The following is a 20,043-nucleotide window of genomic DNA, read 5'->3' as shown; positions in this document are numbered from 1 at the left end:
TCCCACCCCAATTCTTTCCTCAGTCTTCGCTTTTTGTCTTCCCAATACTGATTCCTTGGGTCTTCAGGTTCACCTTCCAAACTGATTCTCGCCCCCCACCCACTCCGATTTTCACCCTGCCCCATCTCCACCAGTTTCCTCCTCAGCTCCCCGATGCCTTTTGGTACCCCAGCCTTCGTTTTCCCCTCAGCTCCACCGCATTCCTTTTTTAACCCACACCTCCTCCCTCCATCTCCGGTCCTTATCTGGCCCTTATAGTCCTCCCCACTCCGTTTGACCCATCTCTCCCCCAACCCGGATTTCTACCCCAGCACCGCCCTCCCCGCCCCCGCTTTTCCACCCGAGCCCGGCTCCAGCTTTACCACACGCGTTCCCTCTGCCCCTGGGTTCTCCCACCCCCGTGCCCTCGCCGGCCCCGGTTTCCTTTCAGCCCAGCTCCCCGAATACCCCGCCACCGCCCCCTTTTTATCCTGCGGGCCTCACCTGCCCGCCTCCCACGCCGGTTTTCCCCTCAGTACCACCCTCGCCCGGGATTACTTCCTGTCCGCACCGACCCCCGTCTTCCTCCGAGCCCCACCCCCACCCCTGGGTTTTACGCCGCCTCGCCCCCATTTTCCCCTGGACCAGGCTCCTCCAAACCCCAGGTTCTTCGGCTCGCCACCCTCCCCATCTCCTTATCAGCCCCGCTGCCCCTCCATCCGCGCTCGATCCTGCCTGAGGCCACCTGCCCCAACATCCCCGACTCCCCCTCAGGCCTCGCGTCCCCCCGGCCCCCAGGGTCCACCTGCCCGCCCCGCGTCGCCCGCAGCCGGGCTCCAGGCTTCTCCCCTGCGCGCCCCGGCCCCGCCCCCCGCGCGTCCCCGCCCGCGCCCGCCGCCATGTGACGGGAAGCAGCTGATGGCCTCTCCGGGTGGCGGCGGGCGCGGCGGCGGGCGCGGCGGCGGCGGGGCCGGGGTGGGGGCGGGCTGCGTGGGGGCGGCATGAGGGCCGGCGGCCCGGGGGGCTGAGGCGCCCGCCGCCTGCCGCGAGGCCGCGCGCGTCCTCCATGGAGGCCGGAGGTGAGTGGGGCCGCGGCGCCCGTTCCCCGCCGGGGGGGCAGGGCCCGTTCCCCTGGGGGTGGGGGTGCAGGCTCGGCCGGGAACGGTCCGCGGGGGTGGGGTGGCATGGGGCATCGGGCCTGGGACGTCTGCGTCGGCCGGCGGCGAGGTGCACGCCCGGCGCCCAGCTTTGTTTCACTTTCGCTGTCAACGGCCCCCACCCCGTCTCCAGCCTCTCCCGTCTCCCGGCCGGACCCGGGGACTACGGGCCTCTGCGCAGCGGAGATCCCCACCCCCGGGGCAGTGGGGGGCGCCTGGGGCCGGACGCCACCGCCGGGTTGGGACGGCGGGGACGCCAGGCCCTCGGAGCGGTGGGTGTTTTGATTCCCGAGAGGGGGTGGGTGCCCAGGTGTCAGGTGACGCACTCGAGGTCTGGGTGGGAGTCCGCTCTGCCCCATAGAAGCTATGAGATCGTGGACAAGCCACTTAACACAAGTCTCTTTTGTATCTGCAAAATGGGCTAATAATAGTATCTGCCTTAACTGGCTGTTGGGAGCTTCTCAAACTTGACTGCGCATGAAAATCGGGTCTGGAATTTCATTTGAAAACCCATACTGCGAGCATGGTGACATACATGGGGGGACAAGTTAGGATACACCAATGAGTGAGGTACTTGCTTCTATCCTTGTTAACAGCTGTATCAGAAAACGGTGTGGAAGTCAGAGAATATTGGAAGCACTTGGAGGGTCAGCCCAAATGAACATACAGTCTCAGTGGGAATGCTTGTGCTAAGGCCAAACCTCAAGGCGCGTGCTTCAGAATCTTTCCAACCACTTTGCCTCTAAACCCCACTAATATAGAAACTTGGGGTGGGCTTGTGGTTTATTCTGGGAGTCCCAACTCTTGAATATACTCCCTTGCTTAAAGGCAGTTTCCTCAGGGGAAATTTCTCTGAAGGGGTCAAGGCCTGGGCTCAGAATTTGTTCCAGAACCTCTTTGTATTCTTCCAGTGAAGTGCAAGCTTTATTCTGGTCTGGAAGATTATGATTGTGGGTGTTTTTATGTTTCCCTGACTCCTTGGATGGAATAGGGATTACGGGTGGGTGGGTGGGTTGAAATCAGGGGATTCCCCCAGGGTGGTGTAACTTTTTAATTTGGGAAATGACATTTCTTTGTTGGAGTCAGGCATTCAATACCAGGTGTAGAGGTAGCTCTCTATGCTTTCCCATCTAGATAAGGGCTTTCTTTTCAGTGAGTGTGTTACCCATAGAACTCTTGTTAAAGGGCCTCTACTGTTTGCCTGAAATCTTATGTGAATCTTTTTCTAGCTTCCGCTGTCATTTCCATTGACTCCTTTTAGTTTGTATCTGACAGTGATCTGGAGCTAGTCTCCCTTTTTAGCAGGAATCTGTTTCCAGTTCTGGCTTTTTCCTAATGATTGACGACTGTGTTTTGGGGTGTGGGCTGAGCTACTGAGAGCTGCCAAGCTACAATTTAAAAAAAAGGTCAGTTTTATTTTCTTTTGAAACTGAATAAAGGCCATTGTGATGGGATTACAGTGGACAACAGTAGATATCTTCAGAGCAGTGGTTAGAATGCATTGATACGTTGAAATATTTATTGAGTATCTACTGTATGCCAGGCACTCTCTAGAGCGACGCTGGCTGATAGAATCTCAAGCCACATAGGCAATTTGAAATGTTCTAGTAGTGGTGTTAAAAAACAAAAAAAAAGTGAAACAGGTGGATTTAATCTTAAAATTAAATGTTTGTCAATCCAGCATATCTAAAATGTCATCTCAACATATAATCGTGATAAACATTTTTAGATTTTTGTTTTTATACTGAGTCTTCAAAATAAAGCATGTGTAGCTAACAACCCGTCTTAATTGGGACTTACCACATTTCAGAAGGTTAGTAACCACATGTGGCTAGTGGCTACTGAATGAGACAGTGCAGTCTGGTAGCAGTGAACAGTTTGAAGTGAGGCTGGGGAAGAGAGAAACTACAGTCACCTAAAAACAAGCAATCAAGAGAAGATGGGTGAGTGATGGTTAAAAGGAAAATTCAGTGCAGTGAACACAAGTCACTGGGCCACTTTGGGTAGTGAGGCCAGGAAGGTCTCTCCGACATTGACACCAGCACTGAGGCCTAATCTGGACAAGGATCTGGGGCCAGCCAGGCAGAGTTTTCTAGGATGATGGAATGGCTAATGTAAAGACCCTAAGGCAGGATAAATCGTCAAGCTTCCTGCCAGCCAGAGTCCTTCATAGCTTCCGTTTCTGTGTACAGGCAAATCTCCTCCCACAGAAGAGGCCCATGGTACGTATCTTTCCACTCCGCCAAACACATCCCAATGTTTAATTAGAAAACTTGGATCCATAGGCCTTTTCACCAAGAAGGTCCAGGGCAGGTACAATCCCAGATGAAGCTGGATCCTCTTGCCTCTGGGTTTTTTGTTTTGTTGTTGTTTTTTTTTAAGTTCTGCACTAATTATGGCTTTCTCTTCCAGCTGCCAAGTTTAGTTTGAGCCCAGACTCCCTTTTAGAATCTTCATAGTTCCTTCATTTTTTTTTTTTTCCTCCTTATTTTAGTCTTTGAATTCCCGAGCCTGAGATAGCAAGAGATTAAATCCCCAAATGACAGAAATAGAGTGTGAAATCTGGATGTGGCTTATGTTTAAGAAGCATTTCATGTTAAATTTTTGGCAAAGACATCGTAACAGTCTAAGGGACTTCATTTCATGTATATTATAGAGAGATACCATGTATATTTATTCCACAAATATTTACTGATGGCCTGCTCTCTGCCAGGAACACTGCTAGGCATTGGAGATAAACATACAAGGTCCCTACTCTGTGGCATTGATGTCCTAGTTGGAAGGTGACAGATAATGATCACAATGGTGTTTGTGCTGTAAAGAAGATAAAGTGAGAAGTTAGGAAGAACCTTGACTTGGGATCAGAGAAGGGCTCTCTAAGGAGCCTCTCTTAGGGCTCTCTCTTTTCACGTATTCCAAGGTGAAGAGAATAGCTGGTGTAAAGGCCCTGAGGTTAGAACTAATTGAGCACCACCAAGGGGTGAGAAAAGGCCTGTGTGCAGGACTTCTAGGGTGAGGTTTTTATTCTGAGATGGATCGAAACTGATCACTGAGAGGTGAGGAGAATGGGTGGTGGGGGCCAGAGAGGGGGCTAGGAGAGCAGTTGGAAGCTGCTTAGAGATAATGTTGGATAGATGAGCTGATGCTGATGAGATGGTGTTACATAGTTGAGAATAAACAGCCATGAGGTGGAGGGAAGTTAGATTTGCCAAGTCTTTTGGGAGCAGACTTGATAGAACTTGTTCTTGGGTCTGGATTGGGAGGTCAAGAAAACAGAGAAGTCAGGGATGACCCCTTTTCATATTGTGTGAAGCCTGCGTGGCGTTGAAAGGATGGATGACATGCATATCCTGGAGGAAGCGAGCTAGCATATCTTACCAGGATGGAATAAAGTCAGGTGATAAAAATGTACCTCCAGGTCAATGTCGTTTAGTATTTGACTACTCCTGGTTTCTCAGCCTCAACACCATTCCATTGACGTTTTAAGCAAAATAATTTTTTTCTTGTGGGAGTCGGGGGCGGTCATCCTGTGCGCTGTAAGATGTTTAGCAGCGTCCCTGGCTTCCACCCGTTAGATACTAGTAGCACCACCCCTCAGAGAAGGCAATGGCACCCCATTCCAGTCAGTACTCTTGCCTGGAAAATCCCATGGACGGAGGAGCCTGGTAGGCTGCAGTCCATGGGGTCGCTAAGAGTCAGACATGACTGAGCGACTTCACTTTCACTTTTCACTTTCGTGCATTGGAGAAGGAAATGGCGACCCACTCCAGTGTTCTTGCCTGGAGAATCCCAGGGATGGGGGAGCCTGGTGGGCTGCCGTCTATGGGGTCGCACAGAGTCGGACACGACTGAAGTGACTTAGCAGCAGCAGCAGCACCACCACCACCACCACCCCCAGTTGGGACAACCAAAATATTTCCAGATATTGCCACATGTCCCCAAGGGACAGAAGTGCCCCCAACTGAGAACTGGATTACATGAAGGAGGTGTTGACAGGGTAGGGCCTTGTTACCTTAAGATACCTAGAAATAATGAGAATAAAGAAAACACCACGGCATTGCTGCTTAACATTGAGTCTTGTTTTCAATTTGAAATATAAAATAATGTCCTACCATGCAAATATTCACATTCAGAGGAGTATGCTTGATTACACAAGTAACTGTATAAATGAAAGGGTCACATATACAAAAACACAGATTTCTAGGAGGAATTACCTAGGCCTGTACAAATGCCAATTTAGACAGACCTGATATTTCAAAACCTAGGTTTCCACATAGAACCTCAGGGAATGAATATTCTCTTTACAAAGGAAACTTTTAAAATTTTCTTTAAATAGCAAAGCCACGAAGTCTTGATATAATTCATTAAAATTCTATTTAAAGAGAATTTTCAGCAAAATATATCCACGTAAATAAGATATACTCCTGTATATTCCTATAATGCATACATCAGGAAATATTATATATATATGCACACATAAAAATATACATATATGCATGTTTACCATCTGATTCATTGAATCTGAGATATCATGGATTGTATTGCCATTATGTATCTCTGAAAAAATACTGCTTATTAAACTATGAGAAGTCATCACTTTTCGTATCCTGATTTTAACAAGGTCAAACTATGAGAAGACATAGATATGTCCTAAAATACACAAAACAGGAGCTGTTAAATTAGTATCTATCTGGTAACAGCTATAAAAGGGTCAGTCTCAAAACTGCTCAAGTGGAACATACTCATCAGACAGTGACCTCATTCAGGATGGAAGCCAGCTTTTGTATTCATATGTATCACAATCAAAGGATCAGTTCTGAAGGCCTTGAACTTACAGGCTTTGTCAGCCATTGAGAATCTTCTGTCAGAGGATAGAGTTGAACTAGGGACTGCCCTTCAAGTCAATGAAGAAGCACCAGTCCAGCCCCCACCCTTCACCCTGAGAAACAAGGATTGAATTGGCTTGGTGTTTGAAGGAGGCTGTGTAAATTCCGAGCTGGAGATGAGGTTGGGGCGGAGGGAATTGATAACTATAGGAGAGCAGTGAAATAAGCAGGGTAGGACTTATTTCCGCTTTGATAGTGTGAGACCTGGGTACGCTTCTCAGTTGCTAATCTCGGTGGGATTCTCATAAGCAGAACATGAGTCCAGGTGTGAACTCGAATGAGCTACTTGGGGCATAACAGGGAGACATGTGTGGCCGGCACGCGGCATGGACCGGAAAGGGGAGGCTGGGGCCAGTGGGGTGGGGAGGAAGGTTGCCTTTAGTGGTAGGCAAGTGGGTTCCTTGGGATGTATTTGAAAGAAATGTTGGGGTGTAATGTGTGTTTCAGCTTTAGCAGGGTCCCTAGGGGCAGGAAAAAAAATGAATCTTGTAGAAAAAATCTGGGCAAGATGGGATGAAGATTTAAGCCAGAACAGAGAGGAGATGGAAGAGGAGGGCAGATCAAGAGGTGGTGAGCAGGGCCAGTATTAGCCTTGGTGATGGGAGGGATGCTGGCAAGTGAGGGGAAGCCTGTGCGTTTCAAATATTCCTTTCGGGAGAGAACTTAAGTACATCTGAAGGCTTCCTGATCAGTACCTTCTAGCTCGATCCTTGCCTGGCCTGCCTCCTTTCTTCCTCTTTGGGCTTTCATGGGAAAACGAGGCCCCCCTTCACTGGGTTCACCCTGACAAAGGTTACTCTGAGTCATGGTTAACCAGCAGTGCCAGAACTGAGTAACCCCACTGGAATTTGGCCTGTGGCTACTGTTATTGACCAGGGTCATTTAAATGACAACTCCCTCCGGGAATCCAGACTGTCACTTTTTGCCAGGGGACGACCTCTGCTTTCCTGTGTCTGAGTCAGCAAGGTGCTGGGGGGCTGGGCTCTGCCCTTTCCGGTGAGGTGAGGGTGCCTTCTTGAAGTATGTTGTCTCCTGCCCCAGAGGAGCCGCTGCTGCTGGCCGAACTCAAGCCCGGGCGCCCCCACCAATTTGATTGGAAGTCTAGCTGTGAAACGTGGAGCGTTGCCTTCTCCCCGGATGGGTCCTGGTTCGCCTGGTCTCAAGGACACTGCATTGTGAAGCTGATCCCCTGGCCGCTGGAGGAGCAGTTGTAAGTTCTTTCACACCCAAAGGAATGAGGAAGTCCTGGGGAACTTTCCCAAATGACTTCCTGCCCAAGAGCAGGAGAGGGAAGGTGGCTGAACAGTTCAGAAATTGATCATTGGGATTTCCAGGGTCCTTCATCCTGTACCTGTGAAACCTCATTCTGTTGATAGACCCAAGTGTTTTTTTTTAACAGCTTTATTGAGGTATAATTTACATACTATATAATTTTCCCATTTACAGTGTACAATTAAGTGACTTCAGTATATGTACAGAGTTGTGCATCCATCATCATGACCAATCTTAGAATGTTTTTGTCACCCCCAAAAGAAGCCCATCATTCTTTAATACCCTTCTCCTCTCCAGCCCTGACCAGCTTCTAATCTACTTTCTGTCTTTAAAGATTTGCCTATTCTAGGTATTTCATACGAATCTAATCGTACACTATGTCATCTTCTGACTGGCTTCTTTCACTTAGGGTACTGTTTTCATGGTTATCTGTGTTTTAGCATGCTCCGTGACTTCATTTCCCTTTATTGCCAAGTGATATTCCATTTTATGGAGACATCACATTCTGTTTTATAAGTTTTTCAGCTGGTGAGCATTTAGGTTGTTCTCACTTTCTGGCTGTTAAAAATAATGCTGCTGCGAACACTTCCGTACTGGTTCTTTTGTGGATATGTTTTCGTATCTTGTGTGGATATATGTTTTCATACACGTTTAACCATTTGAGGGTGTGTCAGGCAGTTTTCCAGAGTGGTTGCACCATTTTATAATCTCAGCAAGTGTTGGAGATTCCCAGACTTTCCACATCCTCACCAACACTTGCAGCATAGCCATCCGAGTGGGTGTGAAGTGGCATCTCATTGTGGCTTTTGATTTGCATTTCCCTATTGACTGCTGATCTTGTGTGCCCACCCCCACCCCCACCTCCCGCCCTGGCCCCCATGTGCTTACTGGCTCTTTGCCTATCTTTGGGAGAAGTGTCTATTCAGATCCTTGGTCCATTTTAAAATTGGCTAGTTGCCTTTTTTGTTATCAACCAAGTTGTTTTTGATATTAACTAGCTTTTCTTTCTCTGGGCTGGACAAGTCTCAGTGTTTGAAGGCTCTGAGCTCCCAGTCAGATGGCCCAGCATCTGTATTTTTTTCATTTGTCCCAGGGCAACTCTATGTCTGTATTTATTTATTCAGCCAGCAATTTTTGCAAATCTTCCTTGCCTGACCAGGAGCCAAGGGTTGAGAATTCTGAAATATATCAAACATGGCCCCTGCCCTTGAAGGTCTCATTCGTTTTGCTTTAAGCATTTTATAAGTTGCATATTAAAGTTTTTCATAAGTTCAGTCTGAAACTTGTTGCCTTGATAATAGGTAATGCTGATGCAAGTTTGCTGAGATGAGTACTTTGCACACTGCAGGGGTTGAAGGGTGTACATTTGTGCATTTTCTGGAAGGAAGGCCATTTCAACGATCTTAAAACTGTTCTTCCTGCAATCAGGAAATCTCAGAAATGAGGTCATCTATTTATTTGTTTTTTAAAAAATTTTTATTGGCATATAGTTATTATGCAATGTTGTATTACTTTCTGCTGTACAGCAAAGTGAATCAGTTATACGTAAACATTTATCCACTCTTTTTTAGGTTTTTTTCCCGTATAGGTTATTATGGAATATTGAGTAGAGTTCTCTGTGCTGTAAGTTGGTCCTTATTTGTTATCAGTTTTATATACAGTAATGTGTATATGTCAATTCCAATCTCCCGATTTATCCCTCCCCCTTTTTCCCCGTAACCATAAAATTATTTTCTACATCTGCAACTCTGTTTCTGTTTTGTAAAATAAGAACATTTGTACCTTTTTTTTTTTTTAGATTCTACATATAAGTGCTATAATGTGTTGTTTGTCTTTCTCTAACTTACTTCACTCAGTATGACGGCCTCTAGGTTCCCCCATGTTGCTGTAAATGGGAGGTCATGTATTAGATACACTGCTTTTCAACATGAAATTAACCATATGATAGTTAAAAATCAGAAATAGCTTAAAATCTGGTAACGAGAAGAGCAGTGAAGGAAATCATGGCATCGCCATCTGATACTTTTGTAGCCATCAAAGATTGCAGTGTATGCTTTTTTTTTCATGTTTATTTATTTACAGTTGTGTTTGGTCTTCATTGCTGTGTCAGCTTTTCTCTAGTTGTGGCGAGCGGGGTGTTCTCTGTCGCAGGTCGAGGGCTCCTCGTCACCGTGGCTTCTCCCGTTGCAGGGCACGGGCCCTAGGCTGCTTTGGCGTCAGCAGTGGCCACACGGCGGGCTCAGTAGTTGCAGCGCCTGGGCTCCAGAGCACAGGCTCAATAGTTGCTGCGCAGCATGTGGGATCTTACTGGATCAGGAGTCAAACCCGTGTCTCCTGCATTGGCAGGGGGATTCTTTACCCACTGAGCCACCAGGGAAGCCCTGTCTTTTGTTTTTGTTTTTTTAAATCACAATTTTCAGTTCCTTCTGTACTCGTTGAGTGAAAATGTCAAAATCATTCATTATTTATTAATCCTGCAGTCTAAATGCAAGGGATTCAGCTTCGTATCCAGACTTGGGTCTGATGTAGATTTAGTCTGAAAATAATTTTTTTAAAAAGTAGAAAATCTGTTATTTCCTTGAAAATCACTCCTGTATTCAAATAGATATATATATTACTAGACATAAATATATCTTTCCCATATTAATTAAGGAAAGTAGAAATTTGAGCATTAACCCTTTTTGTGTATCTTTTGTTTAATATAATGAAGGGAATATTGTTTAACATGTTAAATGGAATGTTACTTATTTTAGAGAAAAACCATATATTTTGAAGAGTAATAACTTGAGGAAATATTTATAGTAAAATGCTTACCCAGAAAAGCAAGCTATGAAACTCTTTGCAGTATGATCCCAAATTTGTTTTTGAAAAACATGTATATACATAAATAAAAGTCATGGTACAGTGTTTACTGTGGTTGGAGTGGTGTTCAGTTCAGTCGCTCAGTCGTGTCCTACTCTTCGTGACCCCATAGACTGTAGCCTGCCAGGCTTCCCTGTCCTTCACCATCTCCTGGAGTTTGCTCAGAGTCGTGTCCATCAAGCCAGTGATACCATCCAGCCATCTCATCCTCTGTCGTCCCCTTCTTCTCCCACCTTCAGTCCTTCCCAGCATCAGGGTCTTTTCCAGTGAGTCAGTTCTTCGCATCAGGTGGCCGAAGTATTGGAGTTTTAGCTTCAGCATCAGTCCTTCCAGTGAATATTTAGGGCTGATTTCCTTTAGGATGGATTGGTTGGATCTCCTTGCAATACAAGGGACTCTCAAGAGTCTTCTCCAACACCACAGTTCAAAAGCATCAATTCTCAGTGCTCAGCTTTCTTTATAGTCCAACTCTCACATCCATACATGACTACTAGAAAAACCATAGCTTTGACTAGATGGATCTTTGTCGTTGTCGTTAGGATCTGGGTAATTTTTATAATTTTCTCATTTCCAAAATTTCCCCATTTTCCATTGCTATTTTTATAGTTTTAAATAATTGTTATTTTCAAAGTTCTTTAAAAGAGAAAATTTGAGTCTTTTATATTCTTGTTAGGATTGTTACACGCTTAAGAAATCATACAGTGCTTTCAAGATTGAGCAAATAATTGATATTAACGAAATAATGTACTACTTTTAGAAGTAACATTTTCAGACACTTTAATTTTGATGAATTCAAGTTCTAATGAGTCTACCCGGGTCCCGAGCCACCCCTACCTTCCACATAGCTCACCCCTTGAATTCATTGCAGACTCTGAAGTCCAAGGCATTTGCTGGACAGTAGGTTAGGACACCCAAGACTTGGCTCTGATTCTGCCTGTGATTTTGTGACCCTGGGAAAGTTATGTCTATCCCAAGCATGGAGATTTTAATATCTTGTTCTAGAAAAATTAAATTTATGATGTTAAAATGAATTAATATATAAATGTGCCTTAATTCCTTTAAAGTAGCTACAGATGCATCTCTTAATTCAAATACAGAAGTTAGGATTTTATAAAAGAAATAAAAGGAACTTTGGAGGTTCCAAGCTGTCCTGCAGAGCTCTTGCATGGCCAACTCGGGCTCCCAAGTCAGAGCTGGGCAGGTCTTTGAAGTGCATGTGTCGGCCTGTCTGGGGCCGTGTGTGCACTGGACAGCCTTCATTGAAAAGACATTCACTGTCATATTCAGGTGTTCTGTCAGAATGACAAGTTTTCAGAGCACATTTGGCCATTTAGGCCAGGAGTCAGCAAACTTTTTCTTTAAAGGCCCAGATAGTAAATATTTTGGCTTTGGGGACATATGTCTCCTTCAGGACAAGTCAGCTCTGCTGCTGGAGGGTCTCAGCGACCCTCGATGAGATGCAGGCAAACAAGCAGACTTCATGTGCAAAACAGACTGCCCACCTGGGCACTCCCTGCCAGCCTCTGCTGTGGAATGATAGGGTTTCCAGAGCTGAAAGAACCTACAGTGGCCTCAGTCTCTTGCTGCCAGTTTTGTAGATGAACTTGGTTAAAATTCTTTAATATATTTCAACTATGCGATTGACAAAAGCATGATTTACCTAACTTTTGGGGAACAAATGTAACAGAAAGAGGTTCAGCTGCATGTATGTCAACTGTAGGATTTTTCATGGAAATGAGTTCCAGCTTTATCATCACCATTCCTTCAGTTTGATAAACCCGAGAGTGTGGTCAGAGTCAGGTAGAAAAGCAGGACTGAGTACTTGCACTGATAAAGTATACCGCCGACCAGAAACTGCGTTTGCGGGCTGAACTGCAGGGCAATTTAATTGCTTGTTCCTTTGAGAAGTATGTGAGGCAGAGTGTGGGCAGGGCCCTGTTTCTTAAGGACAGAGTCTTATTTAGCTTGTCTAGGCCTGTGTTTCAGCATAAGTAGAAGGTAAAAGGCGAGGCTTGGGCTACAAGATCTTTGAGGTCAGCGTACCTCTGAACGGCTCTGAGTTCTTTCCTTGACTGCCCTGCTGGTTGGTTCCTGGGCTGGAAGAGTCATCAGAAAAGAAATGAAAGAGCCTCACTCATGGATCGGAGCAAAGTGAGGGAAGGTGGAAATCATGTGTACTAAGCAAATTGTTGGCCAGAGAGGAGTTTATTTTTCTGCTCCTAAGGTGGTTTCTAAGCTAGAGATAAAGGGGTGTTATGAGGTAGGAGAGTAGCAAATGGGTAATCAGGCTCTAAGTTCTGTCCTAGTTCCAGACTTCCAGCATGCTCTCTTTCTCATGGGGAACACTGAGTCTCTCTCCTTCCATGCACCAAAACCCAGGAGAACTTTCTGAAGAAGAGAATGACTCCCTGGAGCATCTGTGATCTAGTTCTCCCACAAGGCAGGTCACCCCACTGCAGGGCTGTCAGAAGTGGAATGAGCCACGGCCAATGAAGTCCCTGTTACACGAATTCTAAAAAGAAACAGGAAGAAAAGTCATGCTAGAATTCACCAAAGTTGTTTCTAGGACTTCAAAGACTTAGATACCCCAGAGTGAAAGGTTGGTTGACTTGGTGGCAGTTTCAGATTCATTAAGAACTCTTCTGCTTTCCCCAGCATCCCTAAAGGGTTCGAAGCCAAAAGCCGAAGCAGCAAAAATGAGACAAAAGGGCGAGGCAGCCCAAAGGAGAAGACACTGGACTGTGGGCAGATTGTCTGGGGCTTGGCCTTCAGCCCATGGCCTTCTCCACCCAGCAAGAAACTCTGGGCTCGCCACCATCCGCAGGTGCCAGACGTCTCTTGCCTGATCCTTGCTACTGGACTCAACGATGGGCAGATCAAGATTTGGGAGGTACAGACAGGTAGGTCATTTCTGGCTGGGATCAAGGCCCCCAGGGCTCGCACATTCTGATCAGGGACGGCCTGTTGACCAAGGGGTGTGGCCGTGACCGGAGGACCAGGGCTTCATCTCCCCCTGACCTAGTGCCCCGCTCTCTCACGCTAGGGCTCCTGCTTTTGAATCTTTCCGGCCACCAGGATGTCGTGAGAGATCTGAGCTTCACACCCAGTGGCAGTTTGATATTGGTTTCTGCATCTCGGGATAAGACTCTTCGCATCTGGGACCTGAATAAACATGGTATGGAGGTGGAGGGATGACTTGGAAGCCCCCAAATACTTTATTTGCCCCTCTGTCTGCTTGACCAGTGTCATTTTATCCAGAACAGTGTTTCTCAACCTTTTTCTATTAGTGCCTTCTAAGGAGACTTTTTAGATACACTTTTCCTAGTCACCTCCCGCCGCCCACTACCTGGGAGGTTTTCATACCAGAGATAGAGAGATACACTGTGTATCTGTTAAGGTGCTGAATGCTTATCTATGCTTCGTACATAAAAATGGTAGGATTTTTCTGACCATCAAGAACCAGTTTTCACCCCTGATGAAAATATATAGTATAGAATAGGTTTTCTCAGCTCTGGCACTCTTGAACTTTGGGCTAGGTAATTCTTTGTTATGGGCCAACCTTTGGGTTCTTGATTGTGGAGCAGTATATTTCTCGTACCCGTGAGATGCCAGTAGCACCTTCTTCAGTGGTAACAACCAAAAATGTCTCCAGACATTGCCTGGTGTCCACATGGAGGGCCACAGTCTCCCTGGGTTGGGAACCAGCGATTGAGAAGTCATCCTTGTTGGGTACTTCCTGTTAGAGAAACAGAATCTAGGTTAGAAGGATTCTCTCAGGCTAGGGGTGGGGCTGGGCGGGACGTTCATTTCTCCTGTAAGCAGAACAGTATCCAGGAGTGGCCTGATGAAGAATTCCATGCATCTCTGGTGTTGCAGCTAGAATGGTGACGCAGGGAAGAGGAATTTATTTCCAGGATATTTCTCCCTCACGTGGGCAGGGGCATGAGTGTGGAGGGAGGTGGGAGAAAGAGGAAGTGGCAACATGGACTGTGAAGAGCACACTTGTCCCCTGACAGTGCGAAGTCCGAGCCGTGACTGTTCCAGCCCCGCTTACCTGTCCCTTTCTCTCAGAAACAAGCCTGATAGCTTGTCAGACAACTAAGGAGGTGCTTGTGGAGGCCTTACCTGGAGGCATCTCATCACCCAGAGAGCCCTGGGGCCTTTCTGCCCGTTGCTGTGGAGCTTGTAGTTGCGTGGTCCGAGGTGGGCCTGCAGACTGGGAGGCCTGCTCAGAGGCAGCACCATTGGTAATGTGTGTCCACAGGCAGCTTGCCACCACCTAAGGCGAGGAGCGGAAGGGGACCGAGGCCAGTTATAGGGCTTTTCAGGGAGAGAAGGGGCTAGAGTTGTGTCTCTAGGAACCCGGCCCTGCCTTGCTATATTCACTCACACCTCCCCAGGGGCAGGTGCTCTTGTTACAGCTAAAGAAACCATGACTGACTTTAAAAAATTTATTTCCAACATATACTCACACATAAACTCATAAATGCATGTAGGTGACCATATACATTTTCCCCCCTTTGTTGGGGTTTCCCCCCCTAAGCTGTCCCATCCTCCCCTCAACGACATTCCTCCATAATCCCCCCTGTGGTGCTGTCCCCCATGCTAAGAGCCTTCCATGTTTCCTTCCATGTTTTTCTCTATACTTACATAATCTATGCAGACACTCACGTTTCCGTTTATGGATTTGAGGGTCATTGTCTCACAAAAATGGAATCTCATTTTTTACATTTTTTTGCATCTTGCTTTTTTTTTTTAATTAAACACTTCATGGAAAATCTAGTTCCTTAATTTCATGTGACTTAACAGGTGGATTACTACCCTTTATCCATCCATTCCTCTGTTGGTGGGTATTTGATTTTTTCCCAAAATGGAGACCTGGAGAGGTGAAATGAGTGTCCCAGCATAATGCGCTGAGTAGACAGTGGAGCCAGGGTTCAAGCCCAAGTTTGCCTGCCTCAGAGCATGTGGCCCTAATGACCCTGCATCACTGCTCATCCGTTCATCCTGGCGAGGTGTGGAGAGTGGGATCCTGTGACTGGGGGAAACCATTACAGAGCATGGATGACAGAGAATTGAAGGTCTCAAATTTGGGAGGATGCTTCAGAGTAATCCAGGTGGTTGGGGGACCTGAAAAAAATAGTCTGCTATAAAAGGAGCCCTTATCCCATTGACCTTGTGGATTTTGGTGAAGCAGTTGATAATGATTTCCCTTGGGCATTATAATGTCACATTAATAGGTTTCAGGCATTTAAATGACAAGTCTTGTCATGTCTCTGCATTACAAAAGGAGCCCAAATCTAGAAAGATGGTACTGATAAAATCTATTTGCAGGGAAGCAGTGAAGATGCAGATACAGAGAACAGACCTGTGAACACAGCGGGGGAAGGAGAGGGTGGGATGAGTGGAGAGAGTAACATGGCAACATATACATACCATACGTAGAAGAGATAACCAGTGGGACTTTTCTGAATGACTCAGGGAGCTCAAACCTGTGCTCTGTGACAATCCAGAGGGGGTGGGGTGGGGTGGGAGGGAGGTTCAAGAGGGAGGGGACATATATATACCTATGGCAGATTCATGTGATGTATGGCAGAAACCAACACAATAATATAAAGCAACTATCTTCCAAATAAAAATAAAAAGGGGGGGGGGCGTGTGGGCTCAGCTGCTGGAGAACCGCTGGATATAGCAGGTGGGGGGCCACCAGCACTGGGTTTTGGGCTTCCTGCTTTGTGGTTCTGGGAGTTGGCTAACCACGTGCTCCCACTTCTCTGCCAGGTAAACAGATTCAGGTGTTATCGGGCCACCTGCAGTGGGTTTACTGCTGCTCCATCTCACCAGACTGCAGCATGCTATGTTCCGCGGCCGGAGAGAAATCGGTGAGTCTCAAACTAGGGGTGATCTTAGCTGTGTTGTTTCAGTTCCACGAGATGTGGAGGCCTGTGTGTGAGAGGGTAAGTGAGCCAGTGTCCTTGAAACTTGCCTGCAAATCTGCCCCAGCGGGAGCCGCGCTGCCTGCTGAGGCCCCTCCTGCATGCCTGCCTTCTGATTTGCACTGTGACATGGACCCGCTCCATTACTGGAGGGCCGTTGGCCTTCACAAGATGGGAAAGTGGTGCTTTTTAAATGTCTTTCCCCCTCAGAGTCTAAGATTTTAAAAGTTGCAACCCACACTTGGATCCATATTTCCTTCGAACCATCTAATCTGAATCCATCTGATTAGGATTTCCATTTCAAATCATAAAACATACAGAACCTTCTTGAACTTTGTCCTGATATCCTATCTATTATAAGAAAAGTACTGGAAACCCAGGAACAGTTTGGAAACCGTTTGAGTTTTGTATCTGCATCAGGCTGTTGGTTGCTATGACTGACTTGGGAAAGTTAAGAGTCCACTATTTGGTACAGCCCAGGAGGTTAATCATTGATTTGAGGTTTGGAACTAGCTGAAAGTGAGAGTTTTCTTAAAGGAAAGAAAAAAAATCATTCTTTTAATGATTCTCAGAAGTTTTAAGTAATGAGCTAGGTCAGACCTACAGTTCTGGGGCAGATTTCTGTATTCCTGTAAACCAAAGCGGGGTGTTAGATGGCTCTGTTGGGTTCCCTGGAATTCCCCTCTGACTCCTGTTTTTGGTTTTAAGTGAAAGGGCAAGATAGCCACTGGCTTAGGTCTTCAGCAGGCATTGCCCTACTTGCTAAGAGAGCTCAGAAGCAGAACCTGCTTCTGTGTGTCCACAGGTTGGCAGCCATCTTCCTGAGGTCAGTCAATTGATCTCCCTTAAAGTAAGCATCTTGAGCATGTCCCTTGCTTAGGCACCTCAAGAATTCAGACCCGTCACTTTATTTAAGCCCGAATGACACGCTCTGGAAGAAAGGTAGACGAGTGGGTGGAGAGCTTGGCTTCCCCTGGCTGTAGAGCCAGGAGAGGCAGGGCTGTACCTTCCCCTTACTGGTCATGTCCTGAGTGCTGTCTGACCAGGCACCTGCTCTTCCCACAGGTCTTTCTGTGGAGCATGCGTTCCTACACATTAATCCGGAAGCTAGAGGGCCACCAGAGCAGCGTGGTGTCTTGTGACTTCTCCCCCGACTCTGCCTTGCTCGTCACGGCTTCTTATGATACCAATGTGATCATGTGGGACCCCTACACCGGCGAGCGGCTGCGATCACTCCAGTAAGGACTGCTCCCCTGCTTCAGCTTCCTGGTGGGGTGACCAATGAGAAACCTATCTTGGTGCAGGACACAGTGTGGTCCTGCTTATTCTGAGGCACTGGTGTGCAGCCGTGTTTGTCAGTGAAGTTCTCAAATGAGCCCCCAGTGCCTTCAAGTCTCCTGTGATCAGAAGCTCACTGTATTGCTTGGATTCGGCGTTATGAAACCTCACAGTGACTCTTTCTTTCCATTTACTAATAACTGTAGTAACAGGTTCAGAATGATCCTCTCATTGAAACTGTTATTTCCAAAGTGAGTTTTCATGTTCTCACCAACTTGGTCTCCTTTTCCCCTTTGTCTCTGTTGTTTTCTGAAGCAAATAATAGGTAGTCCTATAATTATCACGTATCTTAGCCTAGAAAAGACTTTCAGTTTGTACTGGGGCATTAAAGTGAGGGCTGACCTACTTTGCATAAGGAAATTAGCGCAGGGAGTGTTGGTAACTCTTCAGCCCTCTCCATGAGACACTGGGGCTATGAAATGCGCTTGTTTCCAGTTGTCTTTTACCCAGTCTGCAGATCCCCAGGTTTTTCACACAGGGTCTAAGGCATGTCTAGAACCTCTTTGTGGCCAAGGCAGTTTGGCCTCCTGCCTGGGGATGAACACTGAAGGGTGGAGGGTGGCCGAAACTCCAGGCCCACCTACTGTCCTGTGTCCTTCTCCTCAGCCACACCCAGCTCAACCCCCCAATGGATGACAGCGACGTCCACATCAGCTCCCTGAGATCTGTGTGCTTCTCCCCCGAAGGCTTGTACCTCGCCACGGTGGCAGATGACAGGTAATGAAGAGAAACCTCTTTACACAGCCTCAGAGCCAAGTGCTTGAAAGGACTTGTACCATCACCTTCAGGGTCTGACCTCAGGCCTACTGATGCGTCCCATTCTCCTCCAGGCTCCTCAGGATCTGGGCCCTGGAATTGAAGACTCCGATTGCGTTTGCTCCTATGACCAATGGTCTTTGCTGCACATTTTTTCCACATGGTGGAGTTATTGCCACAGGGTATGTATCTGTTAGCTGAACAGATGGGTAGCGATTTCTGCTGAGTATTCCTTGTAGCTTTTTAAGGAAATAAAGCATCTAGAATTTTCTTGCCTATGAGGAAGGCTTTAAGGAAATCTGAAATTACATAAAATTCTAATACTCACTTTTACCAGTATAGTTTATCATTCACTTTTAATATTTAACCTAAATGTAATGAAAGATCTACAATTCATGCTATCTAAGAGGCCAAGTCTGCAAGGAAACAAATTAAGATGATGGAGAATTTATATGGGAAACCATTTTGAGCAGAGACCACCTTACAGGGAACATCTATAATTCAGTAAGTGGCACTGCCCCATTACATTTGAAATCATAGTATGATTTATAAAGGCCTGCACTCCCAGAGATAGCACTTTGGAATCAAAGGTGTCTAGAGTTCTCGTAATACTCTCAGCAGCCTTAATTATTCAGCACCACAGCCTCTACATGTATTTCCAAGGTCCAGGTTGCATTTCGTTCTCTGCAGTCTCCTGCCAGTGCAAGTCAGTAGAAACATTAATAACTATCACAGTGAAAAGACATTTCCTAGGCCTGTCTTTCGTCTCATTTCAGGACAAGGGATGGCCACGTCCAGTTCTGGACGGCTCCTCGGGTCCTGTCATCACTGAAGCACTTATGCCGGAAAGCCCTTCGAAGTTTCCTCACAACATACCAAGTGCTAGCACTGCCAATCCCCAAGAAAATGAAAGAGTTCCTCACGTACAGGACTTTCTAAGCCAGTCTCCGTAGTCTTACTTGTGTTCTTCGTAGCAGGATAAATCTTCCTGACAAAGGAGTAGGTGGAATAATGGGCCAAACATCTGGCCTTGGGTTGAAATACAATTTCTCTTTGGGAAGCTGTGAACAGAATGTAGCAAAGCCAGATTCCAGTGGGGCCGCTGGGGTCTCTTCCCCAGGACACACGAGTGTCAGTCATAGAAGAGGGACAGTGATGGAGCCTGACCTTTCCCTACGTACGCACAGCCGCGCTGGGCCCTCTGGTCATTTTGATTCCAAGTGCAGTTAAGGAGTTGTTTCACTGAGAGGAGCGCCTGGGCCTCACGCCTCTGTGGCAGCAGGGAAGTTCCCACTCCCTTGACTGGAGTGTGGCTTCTGCTAAGTGTCTGTCACTGATCCAGATGCAGAAGAGGCCTTGGTGAAGTTCGGTCCTGCTGGTCAGAGCGGCTCTGGTGTGAGCAAGGGCTTTCCTTGCCCCCGCTCCCCTGTGGCCCGCAGGACAGGTGTCGTAGAGATGTCTGGTGGGAGGCATTCCTCAGCTCAAGTCCAGGTGACTCAAGAGGCCGTGCTCCTGATAGACACTAGACTTGGCTTTTTTTTTTTAAATAATGGTGTGCATGTGCCAGAGGCGACAAATTTGTATGTCAGGTTATACAGAACGTATTCCTCAAATGCATGACTGTTCCAGTGGCTACTGAGTTATCTGTCAGTTGTTTGCAGTTAGCATATTTATTTGTATTTCCTCAACAGATGTTAAGGTACAGCTGTGTGTTTTTCAGTGGTATCTAAAAACCATAGTACTCAATTCCAACAGTTGTGAAGATGTCTCTTCTTAATTGTGTGAAGAATTGGTGTTGTCATCATTTCAGCTGATTTTCTTCTGTACGAGATCTGACTTGACTGCTTCAACTCATTG

At 46.7% G+C, this 20,043-nt stretch overlaps 1 protein-coding gene across 2 annotated transcripts; it reads left to right on the top strand.

The window, feature by feature from the left end:
• The first annotated feature begins 901 nt into the window (after positions 1-901).
• On the top strand, positions 902-19,938 carry WSB2 (WD repeat and SOCS box containing 2). Of its 2 annotated transcripts, XM_043440122.1 has the most exons (9): positions 902-1,058; positions 7,064-7,232; positions 12,812-13,056; positions 13,200-13,331; positions 15,938-16,038; positions 17,158-17,330; positions 18,037-18,147; positions 18,261-18,368; positions 18,963-19,938. In XM_043440122.1, the coding sequence occupies exons 1-9, from the start codon at positions 1,046-1,048 to the stop codon at positions 19,123-19,125; spliced, it is 1,215 nt and encodes a 404-aa protein (XP_043296057.1). In that variant the 5' UTR covers positions 902-1,045; the 3' UTR covers positions 19,126-19,938. The 2 variants fall into 2 exon arrangements, with proteins under 2 accessions (XP_043296057.1, XP_043296048.1); XM_043440113.1 differs by lacking the exon at positions 902-1,058 and having other exon boundaries at positions 7,030-7,232.
• The last annotated feature ends 105 nt before the right edge of the window (positions 19,939-20,043 follow it).

This window comes from Cervus canadensis, chromosome 1, assembly GCF_019320065.1.
Source record: "Cervus canadensis isolate Bull #8, Minnesota chromosome 1, ASM1932006v1, whole genome shotgun sequence".
NCBI lineage: Eukaryota > Metazoa > Chordata > Mammalia > Artiodactyla > Cervidae > Cervus > Cervus canadensis.
Note: the sequence above shows the minus strand (reverse complement) of the source record. Positions and strands in the feature narration are given on the sequence as shown.